A 26,139-nucleotide genomic window follows, 5' to 3' on the forward strand; every position below is an offset into this window, starting at 1 on the left:
TCTTATGGTTGGTGCAGAGAGATTTGAAGTTGGTGAGCTCTCCAGGGTGGTCTCTCGCAACTCAGTTTTTGCATCACTCTTTTTCAAGGGCTCTGATTGAGTGTTTGTTGGAGGTGAGCTTGGGGGTGTACCAAGGGGCAGATGGTTTGGTCTTAACATGGCTAGTTTTTAGGGGGGGTAAGTGTCCATCAGTTTCATAGCAGCGTTATTGAATAATTCCAATAGGCACAAGGCATTTCCTGTGGTGGGGAAGTCTGCAAAGTTCGCTTTTAGCTCATTGATTGGGAAGGTTTTGAATCAGCGGCATTGAGTGTGTGACCGATAGTGGAATGGTAGCACGGTCAGACCAGTCGAGTGGCATAGGGTCTGCTTAGGTGATGAGGAGGGATGATGCGAACACTCAAACAAGAGTGTTGCCTTTGTTGTGCATGGGGAGAGCACAATTTGCTTATGGTACATAAACCGGTCAGTGCAAAAAGAGTGCTTGCTTCAATTGTGATTGTCAGCGTGGGAACGATGGGCGTTAAAATCTCAGAGAAAGACGACATTAGAGTGTGCTTATTTGACAGAGCAGAGTAAGTTGAAGATGTCGGCAATGGAAGAGTCACTTGTGAGTTTGTCTGTAGGTGAGTAGGAAGGTGGCAGTTTCCTTGTGCCATAAAGGGAACTGGTTAATGCTAGGGTTTTAGCCCTGGTAGGCGCTTATACCACTAAGAGATGAAAAAACAATTACCACGTTATGATTTAGTTCAGCATATTTATTCGGAAATTGCAAACCAATAACAGTACATTGGCTATTTAGTCATATCAAACTTGATTCCGCCTAATAATTCCACCTGAATGTTACTTATGTCCTTTAATTTGTTCAAACATGACTAGTAGGTGAGATTTCCCTTATTCACTTGTGAGTTTTATTCGGGTGCTCGCAGTTACGTCACTGGGACTTTTTGTTCCAAGAGTTGCCTCGCTGGGGCTTTTGTTTCAGGCTGCGTTTGTTTGCTATATAGTCCCAGTTACGTGACTCGGACTTTGTTGTTCCAATTTGAGCCAATTTGAGCTTTTGTGGTTTGTGAATAGAGCTGGAAGCTCTAAATTTGCAGTTTTGTTGATCCCAGTTACCTCACTGGAGTCTTGTTGTGAATTGAATTTGTAACAGATCAAATTAGGTGTTGGTTTTCCAAAGTAAATGCGCTAATGAAAATGACATGATGCTCGGTTTCCCTTCTTTCCCGACACGTGTTTCCCTGTCCCTTTGGGGAGAGAATTTCGTTTCCCTATTTGTTTTGCTTTACATATATGTTGTTGTGGTATCCTTTAGATTGGTGTAAAGATCACTGAATGGGGTAATTATGATCAGAGGTAGAGCTTTAGAGAATATTCTGTTAGTCCCCGCGTGTCTCACAAATTTCAATAAATGGTTATCGCCTCCGTGGTCTTGTCTGTGAAAGCTTGCTCACTCGCAGACCACAGACCTATACGGAATACAATTAAATTGGGAACCGCGCCTAGCAGTTGTAGGCTGGAAAATATTTTCTTATTCGATAAAAGGAACTGTCAGGCGAGCGTTTCAAATGAGCTTGTTCTGCTAAAGGGGATGGCTGAGCATGGCCAATCACTCCTGCGGATGATTGCCACTCCACCTCCGGTCCTTCCTAACTGGTTGGCAAGTTGGATGCAATAGCCTTGGGGTAGGACGATGTCGAAAACATAGGGGGAGGATGGGCTAAACCATGTTTCAGTGACAAACAGGGCATCAAGGTTGTTGTATGATATGAGGTCAGCGATCTCTGCAGCATGGGCGACTGCTGAGCGAGCACTGATCAAAATGAGTGGGCATTTGCGTGTGGTCCACGGGTGTTGAATGGGGGAAAAGGGCGATATTGATGAGGTTCGCTGCGTTAGTTTTCTGGGACTGCACAGGGCACTTGGCCATTCGAACGCTAGTGAGTGTGGGGATGGGTGGTGGATCGAGGAGACACATGGTCATGCCTTTTTGAGAGCATTAATAGTAGCGACTGCTTTTTAATTGAAACACAGGATAGTGGGTATGGCTCTTTGTGCCTGTTCGGGCCTGATAGGACCAACAGGTGAGGTCCTTGTCCGTTCCATCCTGAGGACGCCAGCAATGCGGATGCCTAAGGAGGACTGGTGAAATAGGTGGTTTGCGAAGCTGTTGAGTGGTAGGGCATGGTCACATGACCAGCAACCTACTCAATGTCATCTGCCTGCAGCTGTCCTGAAGTAGAGGCAGGAAGGTGTGAAAACTGGTGGTGGACGGAGCAGCTGAGTGTTATGTGACCAGCAGCCTGCAGAATACTTTGACCAAGTAATTGGCTATGCAGAATGAAGGAAAAGGGGTTGAAGCAGAAATCCAAGGTAAACATTCAGATGGGGCGAGTTTAGAGCAATGCACGAACATGCTCTGTTGCCAAGTTGCAGAGTCAATGCCCAAGAACATTATTTGGCCCCGAAGGGCTCTTCCGGGAAGCTGAATCCACAAGAGAATTAAATCAGCTAGACCCAAGGGAAGGAACTTAGACAATACAGTCTTATATTCAAACGTGACATGGGACTGTTTGTTGCACAATGACACCTCATCCGACTAACGCCATAGCTTTAGGGTCCATAGAAACCAAGCACCATTCCCCTGTTTGGAACAGGGAACTCTAGTACACAGATCCTCAGGCCTAGGTAAGCAGTCTAGACCCAGCTCTTGCAAAGTGAAATTTCTCATAACACGAGTCTAGATTTTGCTTTCTCTCATGGACCAGACTGCCAGCGGTATTTGAATCAGTTGTATTCTAATGTTATTTAAGTATACTTTTTTATTATAAAGTGGCTAGGGGCAACTACCCTACTTTTTCTTCTATTTGGCTTGCCATATTTTTTAAAGAAAAAATTGTACTTTTGAAACGTTACCTTTACAACAATACAAAGCCATCAGAACAGTAATGGACAGATATAAAGCTGTGTCACTGTTCATATTGTGTCCTATTGACATACATTTATTTCCTTTAATTAGACCTGAATTACGCTTTCAATTATAATAGGATGCTACCCAGTGTGAGAAACCAGAAGATGTCTCACCCACTAGTACACGGGGATCTGTCATCGAGGTTGCCAGGACACGGCCATCGCTTTTTGATCCAGTTTCTGGGGGTGGACCAGTGCGGAAGGATCACCTGGGTGAGGGGTCTGGGAGTGGGACACTGGATGGTGAGACGCCGGTATCCCCTTCTATGTAACACGTTTTCCCCAGCCTATCAGGTAGGATATTTGGGAACTCTACCTCCTCCCCCCTCCCCCCTTTTATAACGCAAACACTTTCTCACAGACAACCTGCCATGAGAGAAAACAGACAAACACCCGAGCAGTATGCCTGACGTGTCCCAATACAATGGTCAGGCAAGGTCAGGCAATTACTGACCATCACACACACCTGACTACCATTAAGCTTCCCCACATGAATAAAAGGCGGAGCACGAGAGCTCACAGAGAGAGGCAAAGCATACAAGGAACCACAGTTTCCAGACGGCAGCTGAACAAGAGAGGAAAGACGGCAAAACAGAAGGGGAGGGAAGTTCCCTTGACCTTTTCGACAAGGAACCATTACTTTCCAGAAACCTCGAGAATAGAAAGCGTAACACCAGGAAAGCAGGCAGAAGAATCCTGCATTGTGTGTCGGAGATACCCGGGGTCCACCCGCATCAATAATCAAAGCGGGGAGAATAACCATCTGCCATGGTACTGTTCTTGGCTCCAAGAACAAAGCAGCATCAGTGAAATCAACACAGCTGGTGAGTTTGGGAGACCGATACAAGACCGGTCTGCGTTTAAGCCAAGGTTGCAAGCAGCAACATTGTATGGCGGGCGCTGGAATGGGCATTGTTAAAACCTGTGTGATAAGAGACGCAAGTAAAGTTGAACTGCTGATGAGTGACTGAACTTTAAAAACGAGATACAATTCCTTTGACAGAGTGGCCGGGCACCGCGTGGGTTATCAATCTGTAAGGTATCCAGCTGAAAAGTGGCAAAAGTGAAAGTGAGAAAAAGGTCAAGAAGAGAACGAGTAATTGTGAATCAAAGTGGTCCTGTGACAGGTAAAGCAAAACCGTGGGTAAAGTCTTCGATTTTGATCAATTAGAGAAATTTTGTCCGAGCTCAGCGGCTGATACCAATTGAGGGTTTTGTGTTAAAGTAGGTCTGAGCACCTCGGAGGGGGACCTGGGGTGAACAGTAAATCACCTGAGAAGTTATATATGTGAAATCCTAAGAAGAAAGGAACTTCAATGTTTGTCGTGTTGCATCAGGCCCTCTGGAATAAGAGACTTTGAATGGCAAAAAGACTTTGGCACAGAACGCCCTGATGCTGAAGTTTTGAACTGCATCCTCATGCTAGAGAAGCCAGAGTGTGTTAAGCTTGAGTGTGCCACCGTGTCCTGTGCGTAAAACGTGGGGAAGGGAATCCAACGGCTTGAATATCTTGACATATTTCTTGAACACTTTTCTATTGCATAACATTGTTTCCCACACTATTTGTATTTATAAGTAAGGATTGGCAATAGGTGTATTAGTATAGGACCTTTTATTTGGACAGACTTGACTAGGACTGCGCTATTTGATGGTCGTAGCTTGCTCCCATCTTTAGATTTAGGATTAGATAGGCATTTCTCAAACCCAACTGAAGTTCAATAAACACCCTTGAAGTGTGCTCACTTGTGCTTATGTTACTGTTTGATACCATGCCTTCCTTACACCAGTCACCATTCATTTTGTAATACATTCTCACTCACATACTTTCGCCTTTGTATGCTCATTTTGTATATATTATTAATTTGTTTAGTCGTTTTTTTAGTTCACAGAACTAAAACAACTTGTTGCATAAAAAAAGTTATCACTAAAAATGACATTTCATAAAGGTTAAGATCATCATTTAATAATTTATATATTTCATTTTAAAACAATCCAATCGATTTACACTCATTTCATCAATAAATCATTTCACCAATTCATCGAGTCATCAATCTTCATGCGATTTGGTCTAAGCTACCACGGTATATTTTCATAGCTTTCTCACTCATCCTCTTTTTTGTCGCTATTTAATGTGTTATTCATTCATTTGTCAGTTTCCATAAACGGAGGTACAGCAGACCAAACTCTAAATAAGGCTTTATGCATCGATTCGGACTGAGTGTTCAAACACCAATTCGAAAAATGATCAGATTGTATAAATGACTCCTCATGGACATAGCGCCCATAATTCAACAGATACAAGGATTGCTTCTTAGGGCAGCCAGTCAGCAAGTGCCTTACTGTTTCAAGATTGTTCTCCAACTTACACAGTCGACAGTATCGATCACTAATAGATAATTTCCATTGCGTACCATATGATGCTTTCACTGGAAGTTGATTTGCACACATGAGGAGCCTAAATCTATGAGCCAGCGGATCAGGACAATACATTAAATAAAATTGTGGGCTTAAGTAAGTATATACCGTGCCTCCAAAACCCATAGTTGTGAAGTACACCCATTAGTTGAAAATTACTTTCCCAGTCTTTGCGTCTCGTCCTAGACTTGTAGACATGTTTAATATATTCAAAGCTGCCACATCCGCTACGCTCAATGGCCCAATCAAGTTCCTTAAACACCAATTGACAGGATTTATCATAACTATTCGCCCAGATCTTTTTGTCAAGTAGGATTACTTTCGTACCAATCTTGTGAAGGAGTTCACTTTCAGGATGACAAATAGCTTTGAGGTACAGTAGGCCTTGCTGTTGCAGTACAATCGATCTCAAGGATTGGAGGCCCAACTCAATCCTAATATATTGAATTGGGCATGATAGAGGCAAGGCCAGAACATTACGCCAAAAGTAAGCCTCCATTTTGTCCAACAAACAAAGATTTACCATAGATATTGCTTCCAATCCATAGGTTACAGTTGGGGTGAACAATTGCCAATAGAGTATTAGATTATATAATTTAACAACTTTTCACCAGCGCAAACATTTACAGGCCGATTCATGGAATAAATGTGCGCCGAAAATCCCGGCGCAGAGGGGCCAATACGTGCGCTGCGCCGAAAATCAGCGCAAAGCGCAGGGAAACCAGCGCACGTCGATTCATGGAAGTCCGTGCGCAAGAAAAGCAGAGGACGTGCGCCGAAAAAGCGCGCGGCGCAGGCCGGCGCACAGGTCAACCAACGTCGTGCGCCACGGCCACTGCGCCATCACTCCGAGCGCAGCGCACAGCTCTAAAGTAGGCGGAACACAGGGCGGGACACTCGGAATGGGGAATAAAATGGGGCACAACACTCGGAATGGGGAAGAATGTGGGCGGCACGGGGAAAGTTCAGGAGGCAAGTGCGCGGAACGCCCACACGCTCGCATACAACACGTATTCATGGAATAGAATAGGGCAAAAAAGCGCACGCTCAAAGCAGCGCACAGGCACAAACAGGCACAAACACGACCGCCACAAGAAAGCAGGCGGTAGCGTGTCTGCGCCTGCAAGAAATGTGCGCTAAAAGGCGCGCCAACAAATAGCACCTATATACAGACATAACCAATGTACAATACTGTTGCCCTCCTGGACAAATGACGTACAAAGGGGTACCCACAAACACAGACACGCGCAGAGAGAAAAAATAAACGTGTGCGTGCATACCGGGGTGCGCGGTAAGTCCCACACGCGATATGGCAGGGAACGTGGAATCGAGGGGTGCGCGGGAAGTTGCACACGCGAAATGGCCGGGTACGTGGATTTCAGGGGCGCGCGGTAAGTCCCACACGCGATATGGCAGGGAACGTGGAATCGAGGGGTGCGCGGGAAGTTGCACACGCGAAATGGCCGGGTACGTGGATTTCAGGGGCGCGCGGGAAGTCCCACACGCGATATGGCAGGGAACGTGGAATCGAGGGGTGCGCGGGAAGTTGCACACGCGAAATGGCCGGGTACGTGGATTTCAGGGGCGCGCGGGAAGTCGCACACGCGATATGGCAGGGAACGTGGATTCGAGGGCTGCGCGGGAAGTTGCACACGCGAAATGGCCGGGTACGTGGATTTCAGGGGCGCGCGGGAAGTCCCACACGCGATATGGCAGGGAACGTGGAATCGAGGGGTGCGCGGGAAGTTGCACACGCGAAATGGCCGGGTACGTGGATTTCAGGGGCGCGCGGGAAGTCCCACACGCGATATGGCAGGGAACGTGGAATCGAGGGGTGCGCGGGAAGTTGCACACGCGAAATGGCCGGGTACGTGGAGTTCAGGGGCGCGCGGGAAGTCCCACACGCGATATGGCAGGGAACGTGGATTCGAGGGGTGCGCGGGAAGTTGCACACGCGAAATGGCCGGGTACGTGGATTTCAGGGGCGCGCGGGAAGTCCCACACGCGATATGGCAGGGAACGTGGAATCGAGGGGTGCGCGGGAAGTTGCACACGCGAAATGGCCGGGTACGTGGATTTCAGGGGCGCGCGGGAAGTCCCACACGCGATATGGCAGGGAACGTGGAATCGAGGGGTGCGCGGGAAGTTGCACACGCGAAATGGCCGGGTACGTGGATTTCAGGGGCGCGCGGGAAGTCCCACACGCGATATGGCAGGGAACGTGGATTCGAGGGGTGCGCGGGAAGTTGCACACGCGATTTGGCTGTGTGCTCCCAGGCATTACCTGTACACCCTCCACGGCCCCTGCAGGCAGCACACACCACAGGGAACTACCCTGCACACCTGCTCATGTCTCCCACCACCCCCACCCCCAGCACTGTGGGCAACCTGCCAGCAGGCCCCCACCCATGGGCAACCCATGTCTCCCACCACCCCCACCCCCAGCACTGTGGCCAACCTGCCAGCAGGACCCCACCCATGGGCAAGCCATGTCTCCCACCACCCCCAACCCCCCATCCACCTGGGGCACCCTCCACCAGGCCCCCACCCATGTCCCCCTGGCCCCTGGTCCTGACGATACACAATAATGGCAGTAATGACCAGCATACCCAGCACAAACACCCAGGCAAGGATTGCATGCACCCACATAGTGAATGCAATCACATGACACAACCCCAAAGGCAACTAAGCAAAAGAACACATGTCCGCCACACACACATACACAATGGGTGCAAGTCAATGTCAAAACCCATATCATGGCATGTAAGAAATCAAAGAAAAAATGACACAAGTGTAAGATAATATAAAAATGTATTAAAAAATAAAAATAAAGTAAACTCTGACAACTATCTGGGAAAGCAAATAAAAGGTCCATGTCCGGGAACAAAAATGAGAAACCAAAAAACAAAGGATAGAAAAAAGAATCGATTTTGTCCAAAGTAAACACAAGTAGAATGAAATGAAACATAAACCATTACGACATGGTGTGACCAATATGAAAGTAAAAATAAATTATCTCACAAAAAAAATAACTATATTTACAGGATTGTTCAAGGGTCCATGAGCCCAACACCACTAATTAAACCTAATACTAACTATCTAAAAAAATATGTACAAAGAAGTGGCCATTGTCCAAGCGGTCCAAAAAAAAATTTCAAATAAAGGAAACCTAGCACTAACTAACTAAAAAACTATATACAGAGGCAGCGGGCTAGTCCTGCGGCTCACTTGGTGATGTTGGCCAGGGCATCCTCGAACTCCATGTCTATGTCCTGGAGGCGGGACTCAGTCCTGGCCCCGAGGTCTCGCAGGGACAACCCCATGTGCTCTCCAAATTCCCTGCGAGCCTCCTCGAGGCACGCAGCCCGCCTCAATGCCTGATGCATGGAGATCTCCGCCCTGGCCATGGCGAGCCGCTCCTTTTCCGCCCGCTGCCGCTCCGCATCTATCCGCTGGCCAAACTCCTCCCACACGGAACACACCGCCATGCCAGGGTTGCCCTGCCCTCCGGCCGATGCCTGCCCCTCCGATCTTGATGGCCCTGAGCCATGATGCCTCCCACGTCGAGCCCGCTGCTGCCTGCGACGCCACTGCCTCTGCCAGCACGACGGCATCCAGGCTGATGGTAACCACCGACGCAGTCGTGCACGTGCCCTGCCCGATGATGCCGGCACATCTTCCATCTGCTGGGGTCCACTTGCTGTGTCGTCCACCCCTGCTGGACCTCCGACTCCCAACTGCGGCAGGGATGGGATCCCCACCGAGCTGGCTGCATTGGTTGGGGCAGGTCCACAGGGGGCCATGGTGGCATCTGGGCCGGAAGACGGCAAGGAGAACGACTGGTGGATAGCCTGCACAGAGGAGGAGAGGGCCGTCAGATTGGCCAACACATGCAGGAACCCCCCGAACATGGCCGATCCCAATTGGGCCACGTCGGCACGGTGCACTTCGTGATGACGTGCGTGCTCCTCCCGGGAAGCACGCACGGCATCACGAATCACAGCCGTGCGCATCGCGACCCCAATCAGGACCTGCTCCACGCGCCCAGGGGTTCCCACGGCCGCAGGTGGAGGGGAGTCAGTTGACATGGACATCCCCTCTACCTGCGGACGGGCCTGGGATGGGGCATCCCTGCTGGTGCATGGTGGTGCACTCACAGGGTCAGGGACAGCGACATGCACAGGCCCCTCCACGGTGACCTGTGCTGCCTCCTGCCCCTGGCCCTGGACTGCACCACTTGCACCAGCAGGGATGCTCCCACCAGGGCCCATGTGTGCACCAGTGTCGGCCTCCTCCTCCTCTGTGCAAACCACCAACCTGGATGGCTCCTCACCGTCTCCCGCCGTAGCAGGCCCCTGTGGGGGCTCACCCACCCCTTCCGCTGCAGCCGTGGGGGCATCCCCGCCGCCTTGCTCCACAGCGCCGTCTCCGCCCTCTTCTTCACTAGCCGCTGTGTAGAGGGAGACAAAGAACACAAGCATCAGGCTACTGTACAATGGTCCCCTAGACAGGAAGCAATAGCAGATGAGCACCCCTGTCAAAGTACACTTCCATCATGTCCCTCCACAACACATGGGTCAGTGCAGGCGAAACACACACAGTAACAGGCATGGTGCATGCCATGCACATTTCCATGCATGTCCAAATGACTATTGAAACATTCAATGAAATGTAACTCACATGCATCATGGCTCATGCATATCACATGCACACACTACACCTCAGTCACATCCATCTGGCCACAATCACACCAAACACAGGCAAAACAAGGGTAAGGTGGGTGCGTCACTGAATCTGTGCATTGTCACACACATGAGTCATGCATCCATGGCATGCACAAGTCACAGACATGCAGGTCAGGCACACAGACATGGCTACCATATATGTACCTGGCATCAGCACCCATCCTCACCCCCATCCATGTCCAGGTACAGAGACTGCCATGCTCTCATGTCCCAAATCTGCATAGTGCTCCCCATGCCGCATTTCTACACATGCAACAACCATGTGGGTCACACATCACTGGTCGCACAGGCAGTACCATGATGTCCCAGCACACATACATGCATATATGGCACATGGCACACATACAGGCAAGTATCATAGAACCAGCACACCGCAACATGCCCTGTCTCACACAGTGATGCTTGGACACTTACCGCTCAACTCCAGACGGGTCTCCCTCTCAAGGATCTGGGCGTGGAGCGCTGGGCGTACGCGTTCCAGGACCCTCTTCTGGATGGTACTCATGTGGCCCCGGCCCCCCTCCACGAGGCGCCGGGCCTTCACAAGGGTCCTGGACCTCAAGTCCTCCCAGCGCTTCTTGATCTTCAAGACGTTGCGGGTTGCCACCCCCTCCGCGTTGATGGCAACCACACAGTCGGCCCAGATCCTCTCCCGTCCTTCCTTGCTGGCGCGGGACGATCCAAAGAGGGCATCATACTGCCCCAGGACATGCTCCACCAGGACACCAACTTCGGTGGCAGTGAAGCTGGTGCCCCTCTGCCCCTCTGGCCTGGGGTTGCCACTGGTGCCAGATGTAGAAGTGCCCGACATGGCAACCCCAGAGGCAGGTGTGGGTGGGCAACTGGGTCCTGGGGCTGGGCTGTGGAGCGATGTAATCCCAGTTGGGAGTCTTCAGTTCCAGCAGGGGTGGACACAGCAACTGGACCCCTGCAGATGGCTGATGTGCAGGCACCAAATGGCAGGGCACGGTGGCAGCAGGCAGGCAGGCAGGCAGGCAGCAGCAGATAGCACGTGGGAGGCTGCTCAGGGCACTTGGGGGGCAGTAACTCGGCCTTCGGGGCAGGAGCGTGGTGTTCCGTGTGTTTTCGGGTGGCCAGCTTGATACGGAGTGATTTGGCACGTGAAATTCCTGCACGTCAGCGTGAAATCCGAGGAAAGGCCCTTAGCGCGTAAGTGCGTCAGCACGCATACGCGATTCTATTGGACCAGAGTCCCTCATCGCGTGAGCGCGTCTGACGTGATCCGCACGGGCGTTCCCCACTCAGCACGTGAAGACGGAGCACACGTGGAAATCCTGCACGTCTGAGTGTAATCGCGTGTAATTGGCCAAAAGTGCGCGTTCACGCCATTGGCCTATGTACGTGTATTTCATCGCGTGTAATTGGCCAAAAGTGCGCGTACACGCCATTGGCCTATGTACGTGTATTTCATCGCGTGTAATTGGCCAAAAGTGCGCGTACACGCCATTGGCCTATGTACGTGTATTTCAGGGCCGCGCGGCCCCTTACACAGGCAAGTACGTCAGCGCACCTGTATGCCTGCAGCGTGGGAATATATACACGCGATTGGAGTGGGAACTCGATTCCAGGGGTGCGAGGCTCACACGCTGCCTACTACACGCGCAAGGCATTAATTTGCGCACTTTTCAATAAACAAGCCAGATGCCAGGATGAACATACCGTTCCTAGCAGCAGTGGCAGTGGGCTACCAAAGGAGGATGAGGAGGAGAGTCAGGGCCAGAATATTCACACCCAGAACCAGCCTATTCGGGATGCCTGATGACCAGGTGTATGGGAGGTACAGGTTTCCAGCACACATCATACTGGACCTGGTCAGTGAGTGGGAGGATGACCTCACATCACCCACCCTGTGCTCCCAAGCACTCAGCCCCCTGCAGAAGGTCCTGAATGTACTGCACTTCTTGGCCACTGGATCCTTTCAGCGGACAAGTGCCATAGTGGGTGGTGTGTCACAGGCCACGCAGTCACGCTGCCTACACCAGGTCTTGAACATCATCACTGCACGGCCCTCAGTCCGCAGGCACATATATCTCCCCAGGACTCATGCAGAAAGGCGGACGTGCATCCAGGAATTCTATGGTGTGGCTCAAATCCCCAAAGTGCTTGGTGCTATTGACTGCACACATGTGGCTCTACGTCCTCCCAGGGCAACAGAGCACATCTATAGAAACCGCAAGCACTGGCATTCCATCAACGTCCAAGTTGTATGCAATGGCAAGGGAATCATCACATCAGTATATGCCAACTATCCAGGGTCCACCCACGACAGCTTCATCTACAGAATGTCTACCCTATGCCGGGACCTAGAGGCTGGCCAGCATGGAGATACATGGCTGCTTGGTGAGCATGAATGCCACTCCACATGCATGCATGTCAGATACTGGGTCATGACACAACACCACTAATGATACCCATCACCACCTCCGCAGGGGACAGTGCCTACCCTATCAGCCCCCACATGATGACCCCAATCCGGAACCCCACCACGCCACCCCAGGTAAGGTACAACACAGCCCACATTGCTACACGGGGCATAGTGGAGCGCACATTCGGAGTGCTGAAGTCACGCTTTCGCTCCCTTGACCGTTCTGGCGGGCAGCTGTTATATGCTCCCCGAATAGTGTGCAGGATCATAGTGGCAGCATGTGTCCTGCACAACGTTGCAACACGCCGGGGCCTGCCCGTGGACATGGTGGTGCCCCCACATCCACAACCACATGCACGCCCGCTGCGCATGGGAGGGGAAAGGGCACGGGGGGAGGCAGCCCGTACGCAACTGGTGGCCAACTTCTTCACCTAGGAATCACAGTGCTGGCTAGTGCACACTGCTCTGGCACATACCATCTGACAATCAATGATGACTCTACCTGACAATGTCTGAAAATTACTTGACAATGAACTGTCAGATACACATCAGCCTGAGATTGTTAACATGGAAGTGTCAATATGTGTGCACCCCTAGCTACACATACACCAGCTATGCATCACAATGCAAAGACACAACTCCATCAATCTAAAATGCATTGCCACAGGCGATTCACTACATGACAACATTGCCATGTCACCCACTCCCTTCACAGTCCCGCCACTGAGGACACCATGTCATGGTATGTGACAGCAAACAAACTGGCCATCACAACATGACACCAGTGTCACAAATAGCAGTGCCCAAAATGGAACATAGCCGCACTTGAGCAGCTAACCGCCCTGGGGCCACTACTACACACCTGTGTAAGAGTAATTTCTATCAAATTACACACCAACCCACCCTGAAGCCCACCCAAACAAGACACATTGCATGTAATCAATGGTAGTCTCATTACCTGAATCTGCTGGTATGTCCTCACCGTCCAGGTGTACAGTGATGGCGCCATGCAAAAGTGTCAGTGCACATCTACCGACATGTAGTGTGACTCCAGAGAGTATGCCCTTGTGAAGATCTGTGTGAAATACCTGCAAAACATGAGCAACATATGTAAGTAGAGGCACATATCATACCATCATGCATAGTTAGGTGCAACAACAATGAACACTATGAATGTCTACACAGTATTGACTATGGACTGGCCAACAGCTCATGGGAGTCCAATGTCACCGTGTAATTTGCTGTCACTTGGGCACACCCTTTGCAAGCCCATGGAAACGGAAGCAGGAGGGGTGTGGATGTCTGCTACCCAAGCATCGAAACCAAACTCAGGACAAGCCTGCATGTGCCCAGCCACAATACAGTGTATGCCCAGGTACCCACACAAGGCAACACTCTTGCAAAATAAAAATGAAAAAGAGAAAAAATGGCCATGAAAGGGCCGGCGGGGGGGGGGGGGGCCACCTATGAGGTCCGAGGACAGGATGCACGCCACAATCCACCTGTGTGGATCATGGGAAAGGAAAACACCCCATAGGCTCGTGGCCCACACGGCTACTCTGTTGTGGGAGATGAGTCGCTATGGCTCTGCCCAGACCCTGCAGCTGACTCTGGAGGTGGGGGAGCTGCCTCAGAAGATGGTGTGACAATGGGAGGCAGCCCACGCAAAGCACAAGTTTGCTCCTCCATGGCTGCAAGCAGGCGGGTCTGGTAGTTCTGGTTCTGGGTTATAATCATGCGGAGGTCCCCATGCAGTAACTCCCGGGATGACCTGACCTCCGCACGAGTTGCCTGCATCTCGGCCGAGAGCGTCCGTGTCAGACGCTCCAGCTGCTCCTCTGTCCTTCTATGGGATGAAGCCTCAAGCTCTAACAGGGTCGACCTGAGGTGACGGAGTTCTTCCCTCAGGGCTTCCCTGTGGCGCTGGGACTCCATGGAAAGTGATTCCCCCAGAGTCGCCAGTGCCGCCCGCCTGTCCATGTTGGACGCCAACATATCCTCCCTGTGTGCCTGGCAGATGGACTCTGTAGCCTGCTCCAGTCGCTCCATCAGCCTTTCTGGGGGGACAATGGAAGTGGCCACCCTATCCATGGCCTGTGCAATCATCTCGGATGATGCTGCCTGTTGGGTGGCCATACCGTAGATGGATTGCTCCCATACGGTATTGCCAGGTGGCATACGGCCACCACGTTGACGGGCACCACACCTGCCTGGGGCAAGGCGGACTGCGCCTTGCTGTGCCGGCAAGGCCTCAGGCTGCAGGACTGCATTCCCTCTCTGATCTGCAGCCCCAGGAACAGGATCAGAGATTGGGTGGTGTGGCCCTGCATCCGTAACCACCGGAGGCTGATCTGCCGACACTGACATCCCCATTGAGGCCAATGGCCTGGCTGCAGGTGGGTCGGACAGAGGAGATTCTCTCCCAAGAACACTCACCTGCGACTGCACATAGGTGTCATCCTCCGAGTCTACACCTGAATACTGCTCGGGGGAGGAACCCCCAGAGACACCCCTCGACAGCACGGCCTGCAGCACTTGTGGGTTTTCACCCACAAACACACCACATCCCTCACTTGTGGTAGGTCGGCCCGGGTTGCCCTCCTGGGACGGCTCCACCACCACATCCCCAGCATCAACAAGTGCTTCGTCCCCTGCAAAGACATGAAAGAGAAAAATGGAAACAGGCATTAGCACCATGGCATGCAACAAGGGCTGATGAACAACATAGGCAGTAGTCCTACGACACATGTCCTACATGACTGGGAGTCCTCCTATGCATTCACCATCACTGGGTCTGTAGGGGAGGCTCAGGGCATACTATGTACTGATTGGAGAGCAACGCCTGCTCACCTTGATGCCTAGCACTGCCATCACACATTGGGCGGTGATTGCCATGTCAAAGGCACATGCCATCACACACATGGCATGTGACATAGCCACCAAGTGAGGAGGGAGAGGAGGGCTACTTTTTTGGATTTCAACCACTCTGGTCCTGACATTGCATCGTCACATCAATTAGTATACATGTTGTACATGGATCTGCTAGTCCAAATTGGCAACGATGCACAGTGCCTTGTCTAGATCAACATAATGCAGTAAACATTGTGATTCCACCTCCCCAACACCTGTAACGGAATAATTTTGCATTCGTGAAGCACCGGTCAAGTAATGTTTGTAGGTGCAGCGGAGCACTGAGGGGTGGTGGGGCAGAAGGGGATGCCAGTCAACAATACTACTGGTGCTGGTGTCATTCATGTCACGCAAGTGCAGGGGTGGGTGGCACAATGAAGTGCAAGGGGGAGTGGCGGCTGGTAGTGCTGTACAAGGTAAGTAGGACTTGACGTCAAGGGCAGATGGTGTTAGGCGCAGACAAGTGCTGGGGGGGGTGGCCTATAGGGGTACAGAGACAATCATGCTGTGCTGTGGGCTCGGAGGGGACAGGGGAGGTACACACTGCCTCTGGCTCGGCAAGGTCCTTTCAGATTTCTATGTGTCCTGCAGAGTTGTCACATGCCGCAGATATGTGCCCTTGGATTGGGGATCTCATCTTGGTGAGAAGGGTGAGGCGCTATTGCCTTTGGAGCATGTGGCAGGCCAGTTTGCCAGAGGATGGCCATGATGCAGGACATTCCCTCTCTGCCACCCGGCACCTGTGGTTTGGGTTCCCAAGATCCGAGTCATGCCAGGACTCTGCATTGGCATGGGGCTTCAGACAGGTGGTCATGACCGTGGCTAAGACATCCAGTGTACCTGACATGGAGTGGAGCATGGAGTGGGCCCTGTCAGGATGGGAGTGAGCCTAAGGGGGAGCTGGATGGGGGGGACATTTTGGCAGCATGAGCCTCGACTGACACACACTTCATGGGTCGGAATACAAAGAAGGTGTGTGACAGTGGTGAGGGTGGCTTTGCCTGTGGGGTGTTGAGGGTGAGCTGGGAGGAGAGGAGAATGTGATCACTCCAGGAGAGAGGAGTGCAGAGATGGACGGAGAGGGGAAAGTCAGATGAGATCAGAGCATCAAGAGTGTGCCCTGCAGAATGAGTAGGGACAGACGGGAGTCTAGAGGGTGAGAGGGAGTTGCTGAGGTCACAGAAAGGTCAGGTGGGGGCGTCAACAGGCATGCAGGTGGATGCGTACCGCACCAAGGATGAGGAATTCTGTGTCTGGGGACATGAGTGAGGAGGAGAGGTGAGGACACTCAGAAAGGAAGTAGTACATTTGACCAGTTTTCCCAGACACAGTACGCACTGTTTGGAATGTCAAGGTGTGGTGGACAGTAACCTCACACAAGCCATTCCAGAGTGGAGTAGGTCTAAGTAGGTGTGACAGTGGCAGGAATACCCTCAGGGAAGCCAAGGGCACCCCCCCCCTGCACAGTGGTGGCGGGCCAAGGAGAGGGTCAAGGATGCAGACAGAGCTGGCCGTCTGACATGTTTCCATGAGACCAAGGATGTCAAGGTGCATAACCTCATGTAAGTGACAGTTATCGGAGGAATGCCTGATGCAGCCGCAGTGAAAGGAGTGTAATTGTGGAGGAGGTTGACAGCCTTGTAGGACTTACGGGGAGTGCTAGAGATCAGAGGTGCCGCATGTGTAGGAGTTGGAGTGGGAGGCGGAGAAGGTTCATGGGAGGGTGCAGGGAGGCAGTGCAGGATTGATGAGGAGAGAGGAGGGGGGACAGCAGGAGAGGTAAGGAAGTTGATGAGATGTGGGTAGCATTTCTCAAGGAGATTGAGGTTGGCCTAAGGGCCTTGGACTGAGACGCTCCCATTACCATGCACATCATTAGTGGTATCTGAGGATTGGAAGGAGGCCAGGAGTACACCCCAACGGGTCCCACCTATGATGGTGGAAGAGGAGCAAGGAGAGAGGACAGGGACCATGTGAAGGGTCTATGGGACAGGCAAAGGCATGTATGAGCAGATGTCAGTGAGAGTTAGCTTAGAGTAGGCTCAGATGCACTGGTCAGCAATAGGGTGGGTCGCATTGGAGGGCAGGCTGCCCTCATTTGACTTTTGGCAAGCAGGTGTCGTGCGTAGGGCACGATGGTCTGAACTGTAGAAGTCATGGAAGATAGACCATGAAGAGCAGCATGGAGTGTGAGGGAATGGGGCTCGAAACCAGACGGTACCAAAGGACCCAGGAAGGAGGTGGATCTCAAGGCTACATCCACATTATGACTGCATGTTGGTAGGCATTTATATACAGAGGACGCATTAGCATGTGGTATCATTGCATGTCAGGCATGTGAAGATGAAACTTGAATGGCTGGGGGAAAGGAGAGGAATGGTATGTAAGACATCAGATGAATAGACAGGGGAGTATGAGCAACAATGTAGTGACAAAATTACTAATCAAGGGCAACTTCCATGGTGTTGGCCCATATGTGCACTGTTGCCAGTAGGGATAGTGCTGTGGCCAGATGGTGTTGCACTGAACATACTGGATGAGGCACATGGGTGCCACTATCAACTCTGCCACACACCCCCTTGACAGGCACCCAACATGAATGCTTCACACACACAACATGCACAGGGATGATACACACATGCATGTGCACTCACCGGATGATGCCTCGTAATCAGGGAGGTCTCCCACACCTTGGAGTTGTCCCTCGGTGACGTAGGATCCAGCTACGGACTCGTGTGGTGTGAGTTCTATTTCCTGTGCTGGGGACCCACCTCCAGTCACCAAGGTTGCGGCATGACTTGAGGCCAGCTTATCCTTTGCCCTGCGCTTAAGGTCATTCCAGCGCTTCTGGCAATCACTAGCTGTGCGCCTCACTACTCCAAGGGCACTTATTCTGTCAGCAATGGTCTGCCAGTGTGCCTGGCGTCTGGCATGTGTGGTCTTGGACCCTGCAACGATGACCATTTCCCTATCATGATCTGACACATACTGAACAAGTGCATTAAGTTCGGCGTCTGTGAAGCTTGGCTTCCTTGATGGGCCGGACTGTGCAGCCGTGTCTGGGGCATCAGCCTGTGCCGGACGTGCACTCTTCCTCTTGCGCTTGGAAGGGGGTGGGGATCCAGAGTGTCCTACGCCGCTGTGGACACTAGGGGCAGGAGCCGTGGTGGACTCTGTACTGGGTGTGTGTGATTGCCCACTCAGCATGGGAGTAGGTGCAGGCATTGGGGGTAGTGGGATGGGGTCAGGCCTGATCTGAGGTGCATGAACTAGGACCGACACAGTCTTGGCAGGGTGTATGAGAGGTGGGGTGGATTGAGCCACACCCTGGCTACGGGGGCCAGCAGATGACCTATCTGGCATAGATGCGCGTGCCCTGATGACACCAATGTGCACCGGTGCACGTACAGTGGACCTGCTGACCTGGATGTCAGCGATGGAATCACCCTCGGACAGGTCTGGTGCCACAATGGCCTGGTCCGACATGGGCTGATCAGGGTTGGTATCAGCCACATGACTCTCAACGGGGGGGGGGGGGCATGGGTGTCCCTGACTGTTCCTCCAGACTGGGGGGAACAGGGGCGCCCTGCAAGTCACAACCACGTCCCCTGTTGGATCCTCCACGGCCACCACGTGTGGCTCGGCCACCTTTGCCACCCTTACGGCTTGCACGCCTCCCAACCATGGCACTGATGGTATTGTGCGTATGGGAGTGGGTGTGCACAATTGTCCTGGGCAATTGGGTGTCAAAGGGGTTGGGTACCAGATGGTATTCGTACCCTAGTGCAGTGGCAAGGCTATATGACACCCCTGGGGAAAGATGACGGGTCACGCAACGCACAGGCACCCCAGAAAAGTTAAGGAAAGTGCACAATACCCCTCCTAGACCACGTGTGCTGATGGAAAACCCTGCACTACGCTGTGGCATCCAGTAACACAATGAACGTATGCGTGTCACACGCGGCCTAGATTGACCTCTGAAGGGGTAGGCTACACACGGGGCAAGCACAGATGTTAGATACGTGCGTGACTCACCGTCTGCCAGGTAAAAGAGCGTGAAAAAATAGCACTTTTGGTTGGCAACACCCCCGCCAAAAGAAGAGGTGTACGCTGTCTGAGGAGACAGGACAACTGTAGAAGGGGACACTGTTTGAGGGAACAGGCCCAGGAAAACCAGTACAAGAGGAAAAAGAGAAAAGAGCTGTCAGAGGTAACAGGGAGTACGAACTGGAAACGCCGTGAAGTAAATCGCGTGTGAAACGACAAGAAGTACCGAATTCACCCACTCGCTCTCCACGAAAAGCACGTACAAGGAAATAGTGTTCAACACTACCTTTTATACAGGCCCACACGTACATCGTCACTTACGGCGTGTACGTGCTTGGCCCATTTTCACCAATCACACGCTTTGGCACTCCTGCGTGTAGGTATCTTTTCACCAATCACACGCTTTGTCACTCCTGCATGTGGATCCTTTTTCACCAATCACGCGCTTCGACACTCCAGCGTGTAGCTCACTTTTCACCAATCACACGCTTTGTCAATCCTGCATGTGGATCCTTTTTCACCAATCACGCGCTTCGACACTCCTGCGTGTCCCTCACTTTTCACCAATCACACGCTTTGACACTGCACGTGCAGGTAACTATTGACGCACATATGCTGGTGACGGGTTTTCGCGCGATGAGTGGGGGGTTTTCAGGTGCACATTCACTCCCTATCAGGCTGTCCACGCGTTCTAACACGAAAGACCACGCTCCTGGCCAGGAGGCCAAATTTAAGTCCCCAAGAACCCTGAGCACGCTCCCACCTGCCATCGGCTGCTGCCTGACTGCCTGCTGGCCACGTGCCCCACAGTGCTGGTGGGTGGGGGTGGTGGGGGCCTGGTGGAGGGTGCCCCTGGTGGATGGGGGTTGGGGGTGGTGGGAGACATGGATGGGGGCCTGATGGCAGGTGCCCCTGCACTGCTGGGGGGTGGGGGTGGTGGGAGACATGGGTGGGGGCCTGGTGGAGGGTGCCCCTGGTGGATGGGGGTGCAGGGGGACATGATCAGGTGTGCAGGGTAGTCCACTGTTTTGTGGGCTGCCTGCAGGGGCCGGGGAGGGTGTACAGGGTACACCTGTGGGGGCCCACCCAGCCTATTCGCATGTGATAATTCCCACGCACCCCTGTGATACACGTACCCTGGCCAATCGCGTGTTGGACTTCCCGCTACCCCTGTAATACACGCACCCTGCCTGTTCGCGTGTGATGATTCCCGCGGACCCCTGTAATACACGTTCCCTGGCCTATCGCGTGTTCTACTTCACGCGTCCTCCTGTAATACACGTTCCCTGGCCCATCGCGTGTTGAACTTCCCGCTACCCCTGTAATACACGCACCCTGGCTGTTCGCGTGTGATAATTCCCGCGTACCCCTGTGATGCACGTTCCCTGGCCTATCGCGTGTTCTACTTCACGCGTCCCCCTGTAATACACGTTCCCTGGCCCATCGCGTGTTGAACTTCCCGCTACCCCTGTAATACACGCACCCTGGCTGTTCGCGTGTGATGATTCCCGCGTACCCCTGTGATTCACGTTCCCTGCCTAGTCGCGTGTAGTACTTCCCGCGTACTCCTGATTTGGAGATTGCCCGCTTTGCTTTCCTTGTTTGCCTGCCCTGTGAAGTGGTCCGGGGTTAGCGCAGCCCTTAGCGATGATTTAGCGCTTTTGATGGCTTTTCCGTGCGCGAGGGCGTTCTTGGGGGCGTTACTGGCGCTGCTGCAGGCTCGCTGCGATTCTCTGCGCCACGGCTGTTTTGGGAGCTTGAAATCCATGAATACGCTGTGCGCGGAAATCTGTTTTAGCGCACGTGCCTGGCGCAGACTATCGCAGGCGCACGCTGTGCGCCAGCCGCGTGCGCTACTTGTGCGCTGGATTCTATGAATTAGCCTGTTACTATATTAAGTGGGATATGATTATATTCCTATATACATCATTGTTATTTTGTTATTGCAATCTCACATTTTATCACCATATTCATAATCAATTGTGTATATGTTGCATTCTTTTATGGTTTGAATTACTGAAATAAAGATGATGATTTTGATATTACAGCACCCGTATTTCCTATCCATTTCTCCAAGTACAAAGCTTTCCTGACTTTGTCAGTGTTAAAAACGCTACAATAATATTATAAATGAGTGTGCATGTTATTCACTCGCATCCTGAGCAGAGGTTTCTAAGACAATTTTGCAATGATGGCTTAGTGAAAAGTAATTAGAATAGGAAATATTAATTCTCAATGTGCCAGCCGACATGTGTTTCGACCGGCAGTGGTCTTCCTCAAGTATTTCAAAATAAAGATACTTGTTCCCAAAAGGAAACGTGTGCATGCCTGTGCGCCGCTTGCTGTGCAAAGAAAATTTACAATCTGTAGCGTGATTACTTTTATGGTATCTAGTTTCCAATATGGCAGCTGGTGCCTTTCATCAGCGTTCATACAATAATATTAGTTGCTGCTGCTTCATAATGACGCGTTCAGTTTTGCTATTAAACACAATGCAAAAAACTCAGAGTGAATAATGTATAACAGGCATACGTACCCCAGCCAACAATGCAGAACTTGAGGATGTACTTTCGAACGTAGGTATTAAAGACCTTGACAAGAGCAAGGTACATGTGGAAGGCTTCAAGACCCATCCAAGTGAATGTTACCAAGAGAAAGTAATGGAGGAATGCAGCCACAGAGAAACATAAACCAGGTACGTGGTTATACAGAGCGATCCAGGAATCCAGCAGGAAGGTAAGGTTCAAGCAAAGTAAGGCCGCACATAACTGGATCAGGATCTGGGAAGGGTAATCCCTTCGAATTTTTCTGAAAGTAACAAAGTGAGTTATGGATTACAGTCTATTTTACATATACTTGTACTTTAAAAACAATAACTTAATTTCCAATAATTTGCTTAAATTCATATTTCTGTATTAAGTTGAGTTGTTGAATTATTTACATATTTATTAGATGGCATTTTTTGCAGTTACTAATCTTCATTAATGATGATAGTTATTTATATAGCACTTTCACCCAAGTGCTGTACATTAAACATATAAGGTGAGAAATCAAAGGGCTTCATCCATTTAGATGCTGCACTGGGGATTGGATCTATGATTTTAATAAATTCCATTACAGAGAATGATATTTTACTGAACCCAAAACAACAAAAAATAGATTTTTGAAGTGCCCCCCCAATTCCCCTATGTTTCTATAAGCCTAAGCCCACCCATTTTACCCCCTTAGTCCACTCCCAAATACCTTTTTACCAAATTCCAGTTTTTTTTTTGTTGTTCATGTTTTCGGTAAAACAACATTCTCTGTAATGTATTTGGTAAAAATCACTGGATACCCTGGGGATTGTAACATTGAAACTTGAAAATCGCTTTATCCCACATTGGTGTAGTCATGTAGCTAAAGATCACCGATTCACAGAAGGGAAGTAAGGCTAAATTACATTTTGTTAACTGGGGACAACAATTTAATTGCTTTCTAAATAACATGTTGTGATCCGGTTTTAAAAGATAGAGAGGCAGTGCATTCCATCAGTTTGCTGTATTAGTTAAGAACAAACAGTGTTGACATTTCTTAAAGTAAGCTCTAGGGACTACTTCTAGATACTGTATAAGTAGTAGATCCAAGTTTCTTTAGTGCATCAGACACAGAGCTTTAAATCAGATGCGCTCATTCACAGGAAGCCTGTGTAGTTGCCTCAAAGCATTTGGTTTGTTGGTAACCCACTGGTGGCAAACCCGCCTTCCATTAGCGGCACCCGATATCCTGCAATCACCAGGATATTATGGGTGCTGGCAACAGCGGTAAGTTCCCATTCCATAGGACTCCATCGGATAGGAACTACTGAATCACTGGCACCGTTGTGAACGGGGCCGGTGGCTCCATAATTTCTGTGCCAGTTGGGGCCTGAACTCCCAGCAGTTCAGGCCTGTAGGTAGTTCATTGCCCCCACTGGCAAACTCAGAGTGAGCTGGTCTGGTAAAAATGCCAGAGCTGGTATTACCAGCATTTTCCCCTGAAATTTTAACCGGACCGGCTCACCCGTAATGCACCCCATTTCCAGGGAAGTTTCAAGACTAATCTTGCTGCAACACTCTGGAACCTTTGTAGATTTGAAATGCGTTTGTAGGTAAATCCAGGTAGAGTGAGGAAGTGCAGGAGTAAGAATAGTCTATGTGGGAGGGGCCCGATCAAAAATGCAAGTGGACTTTGTAGTCCTCAAGGCAGAGCAACCCAAAGCAAACTCCTTTTTGCCAAATGAGTGTAGCTTTGTTGCCACCTTATAGAAGGGAAAATAGGAATAAGTTACGGTTTTTACACGGCGCTGTATGCATAAAACACTGGGCTCTTATGGGCGTGATGGGTCAAAAATAAACAAGGTATGTACATGCATAGATCTATTTTTCTTGACCATCTTCCTGAAAATAGAGTGTGCAGATTAAGGCTGATCCCACTGTGGCAATGAAGGAGGTGGACCTTACACTCGCTCATTTATGCAGTCGGCCCCAAGGTGTCAGATGGCCTTGCCATCACATACTATTAAAAGAGGAAAACATATCCTAATGCTCAGGGTCGCTACTGCAAAACATAAGCTCAGTGGAGTTAGAATGTTCACTGGCATACTAGCAACCTGTGTTCCTCCATGCAACTCAATCCAAACCATTGATGCTCAATTTCAACACCACCTGCAAATTTATGACAGCCAGAAAACAGATGACCATAGGCCTCATGAAAATAATTTTATTTACAAAATAGTCCTGAACCTATTGCGCAGTCACATTCACACACTTAGTGCTCCCAGATCAACAAAGTGTAGAAAGCCGACATATATGGAGGACAGTCAGGAAGCACTAAGAATTCTCTTTTTCCTCTGCTATGCAGAGAGAAAACAAAGGCAATGCCACTTGCCCCCTCAAACTCTTTTAGAGAGGTTTTGTACTGTCTGTCCATGGGAATCTATTTGTTTTTTCCAAGGTGGCTGCACCAGGTATGTTAGGTGCTGAATCCTCCTGGGAATACTGCACATTCATGACTGTTCTACTTTGAGCAGAGTCATCCTGGTTGTCCAATCTGGAGCTCTGACAGTGGTGTGTCCCCATGCCTTAGATGAATCTGCAGTGCCATGGGGATACACTGCTGCCAGCCCCCAGGCCATGAGATCTGATAAATGCAGGAGAAAAACACAGACACAACTCTGTGCATACCTATTTAAAATGAAATGTTTTAACTTAGGTGACTAAATAGAACTGCCATTCCTCCCTTTCCCTTGAACCTACAGTTCTCACTCTCCACCTTCACACCCGATGCCTCTTCCACTAACACTGCCTTCTTCAGCTTCCATTTACTAATATACAACTCATCCTCCTCTCATTTCCCACTGCTAACTTTCACCCCCAAGTCTCAGCACCATGGGTCATCCCATTAATACGCTCTCTCAGCACAGACATGCATTGGCTGCTGCGCAAATGGTGGCAGCCCACTCACATGAGGATCTGAAACTCTACTTCTCTGCCCTGAATACTCTCAATCCTCTCTTGATAGTGCAAACACAGATTTCAACTGCACCCTGATTCACTTTCCAACCATCCTCGCTGGCACCCGGGCAACCAAATCTCACTCATTCTTTCCCCCTTAGTGGCCTCTCATCTCGCTTCAACCTGTCCTTAGGCTCTGCTTGCTTTTCCTCCATTTTCAAAAAAGCCATGGTCGTCCCTCTCCTGAATAAGCAAGGCACTGACCCAAATCTACAGGCCAACGTTCACCCTGTGTCTCTCCTTCCGCACTACTGTGAAGTGTTCAAAAGGGTTGCGTTCAACCATTTTACACATTACTTAGACATCCACAACCTCACTAAAGCAGGTTTCTGCTCCCGTCACTCCACTGAATCTGCTCTCATGAATTTTTCCAACTTCAGCACCTCTGCTAAGCACTCCAACCTATCCTTTATTCAAATTCTCCTTGATCTGTCCCCTGCCTTTCACACTGCCTATCACTCTGATCTCCTTAATACTCTCTACCTTCTTGGGATTCACAATCAAACCCTTGCTTGCATTGAATCCTACCTGACACCTCACCGATTCTCAGTCTTCTAGTGGAACAACACCTCTCAACTCACTCCACTAACTGGGATGGGTCCTTCCATCTTTATACTCGACACCCGTGCTCTTGGGGCACTAATCTGCTCCTTTGTGTTCTCGTACCAACTCTTTGTGGACGACACCCACATCATCTACTCTTCTCCTGAATTCTCCTCAGATATATCTAACAAAATTCCAAACTCTCTCTCTCTGCCATTAAATATTGGCTGGCTTTGCACTCTCTGATGTTGAATTCAACCAAAACAGAAGGTCTCTTCTGCCCTGCCAAACACTTTCTCTCATCTCTTCCCCTACCTATCCAGTTCCCACCTGACACTATTCTTCAGCTAGAAACCTCAGTGTCATCTACGACCCTTCTCACACATTTTCTACTTTCATATCCATAAACGTTCAACTGCGGCTCGCTTCAGCCACAAATATTAGGAAAATCAGGCACCGCCTTCCATTCTAAACCACCAAGCAACTCAACTACTCGTGTATTCTCTAAACTGGACAACTGTGGCAGCATCCTCTGTGGTCTCCCCAACTATGCTTTCAGTCCTCTCGGCAAGATCATTAACTTTTCTTC

The 26,139-nt window shown here is 50.5% G+C and overlaps 1 protein-coding gene across 14 annotated transcripts in view; it reads right to left on the bottom strand.

Annotated features, from left to right (window-relative positions):
- ADGRG2 (adhesion G protein-coupled receptor G2) overlaps positions 1-26,139 on the bottom strand; it is an 835,692-nt gene that overhangs the window by 106,866 nt on the left and 702,687 nt on the right. For all 14 annotated transcript variants that reach the window (XM_069636971.1, XM_069636968.1, XM_069636965.1 and 11 more), the window contains one exon: positions 22,013-22,284. In XM_069636971.1, the coding sequence (XP_069493072.1) occupies positions 22,013-22,284 (272 nt within the window). The remainder of the gene's footprint in view (positions 1-22,012; positions 22,285-26,139) is intronic.

This window comes from Ambystoma mexicanum, chromosome 7p (genome assembly GCF_040938575.1).
Source record: "Ambystoma mexicanum isolate Mex_15411 chromosome 7p, UKY_AmexF1_1, whole genome shotgun sequence".
NCBI classification, from domain to species: Eukaryota; Metazoa; Chordata; class Amphibia; order Caudata; family Ambystomatidae; genus Ambystoma; species Ambystoma mexicanum.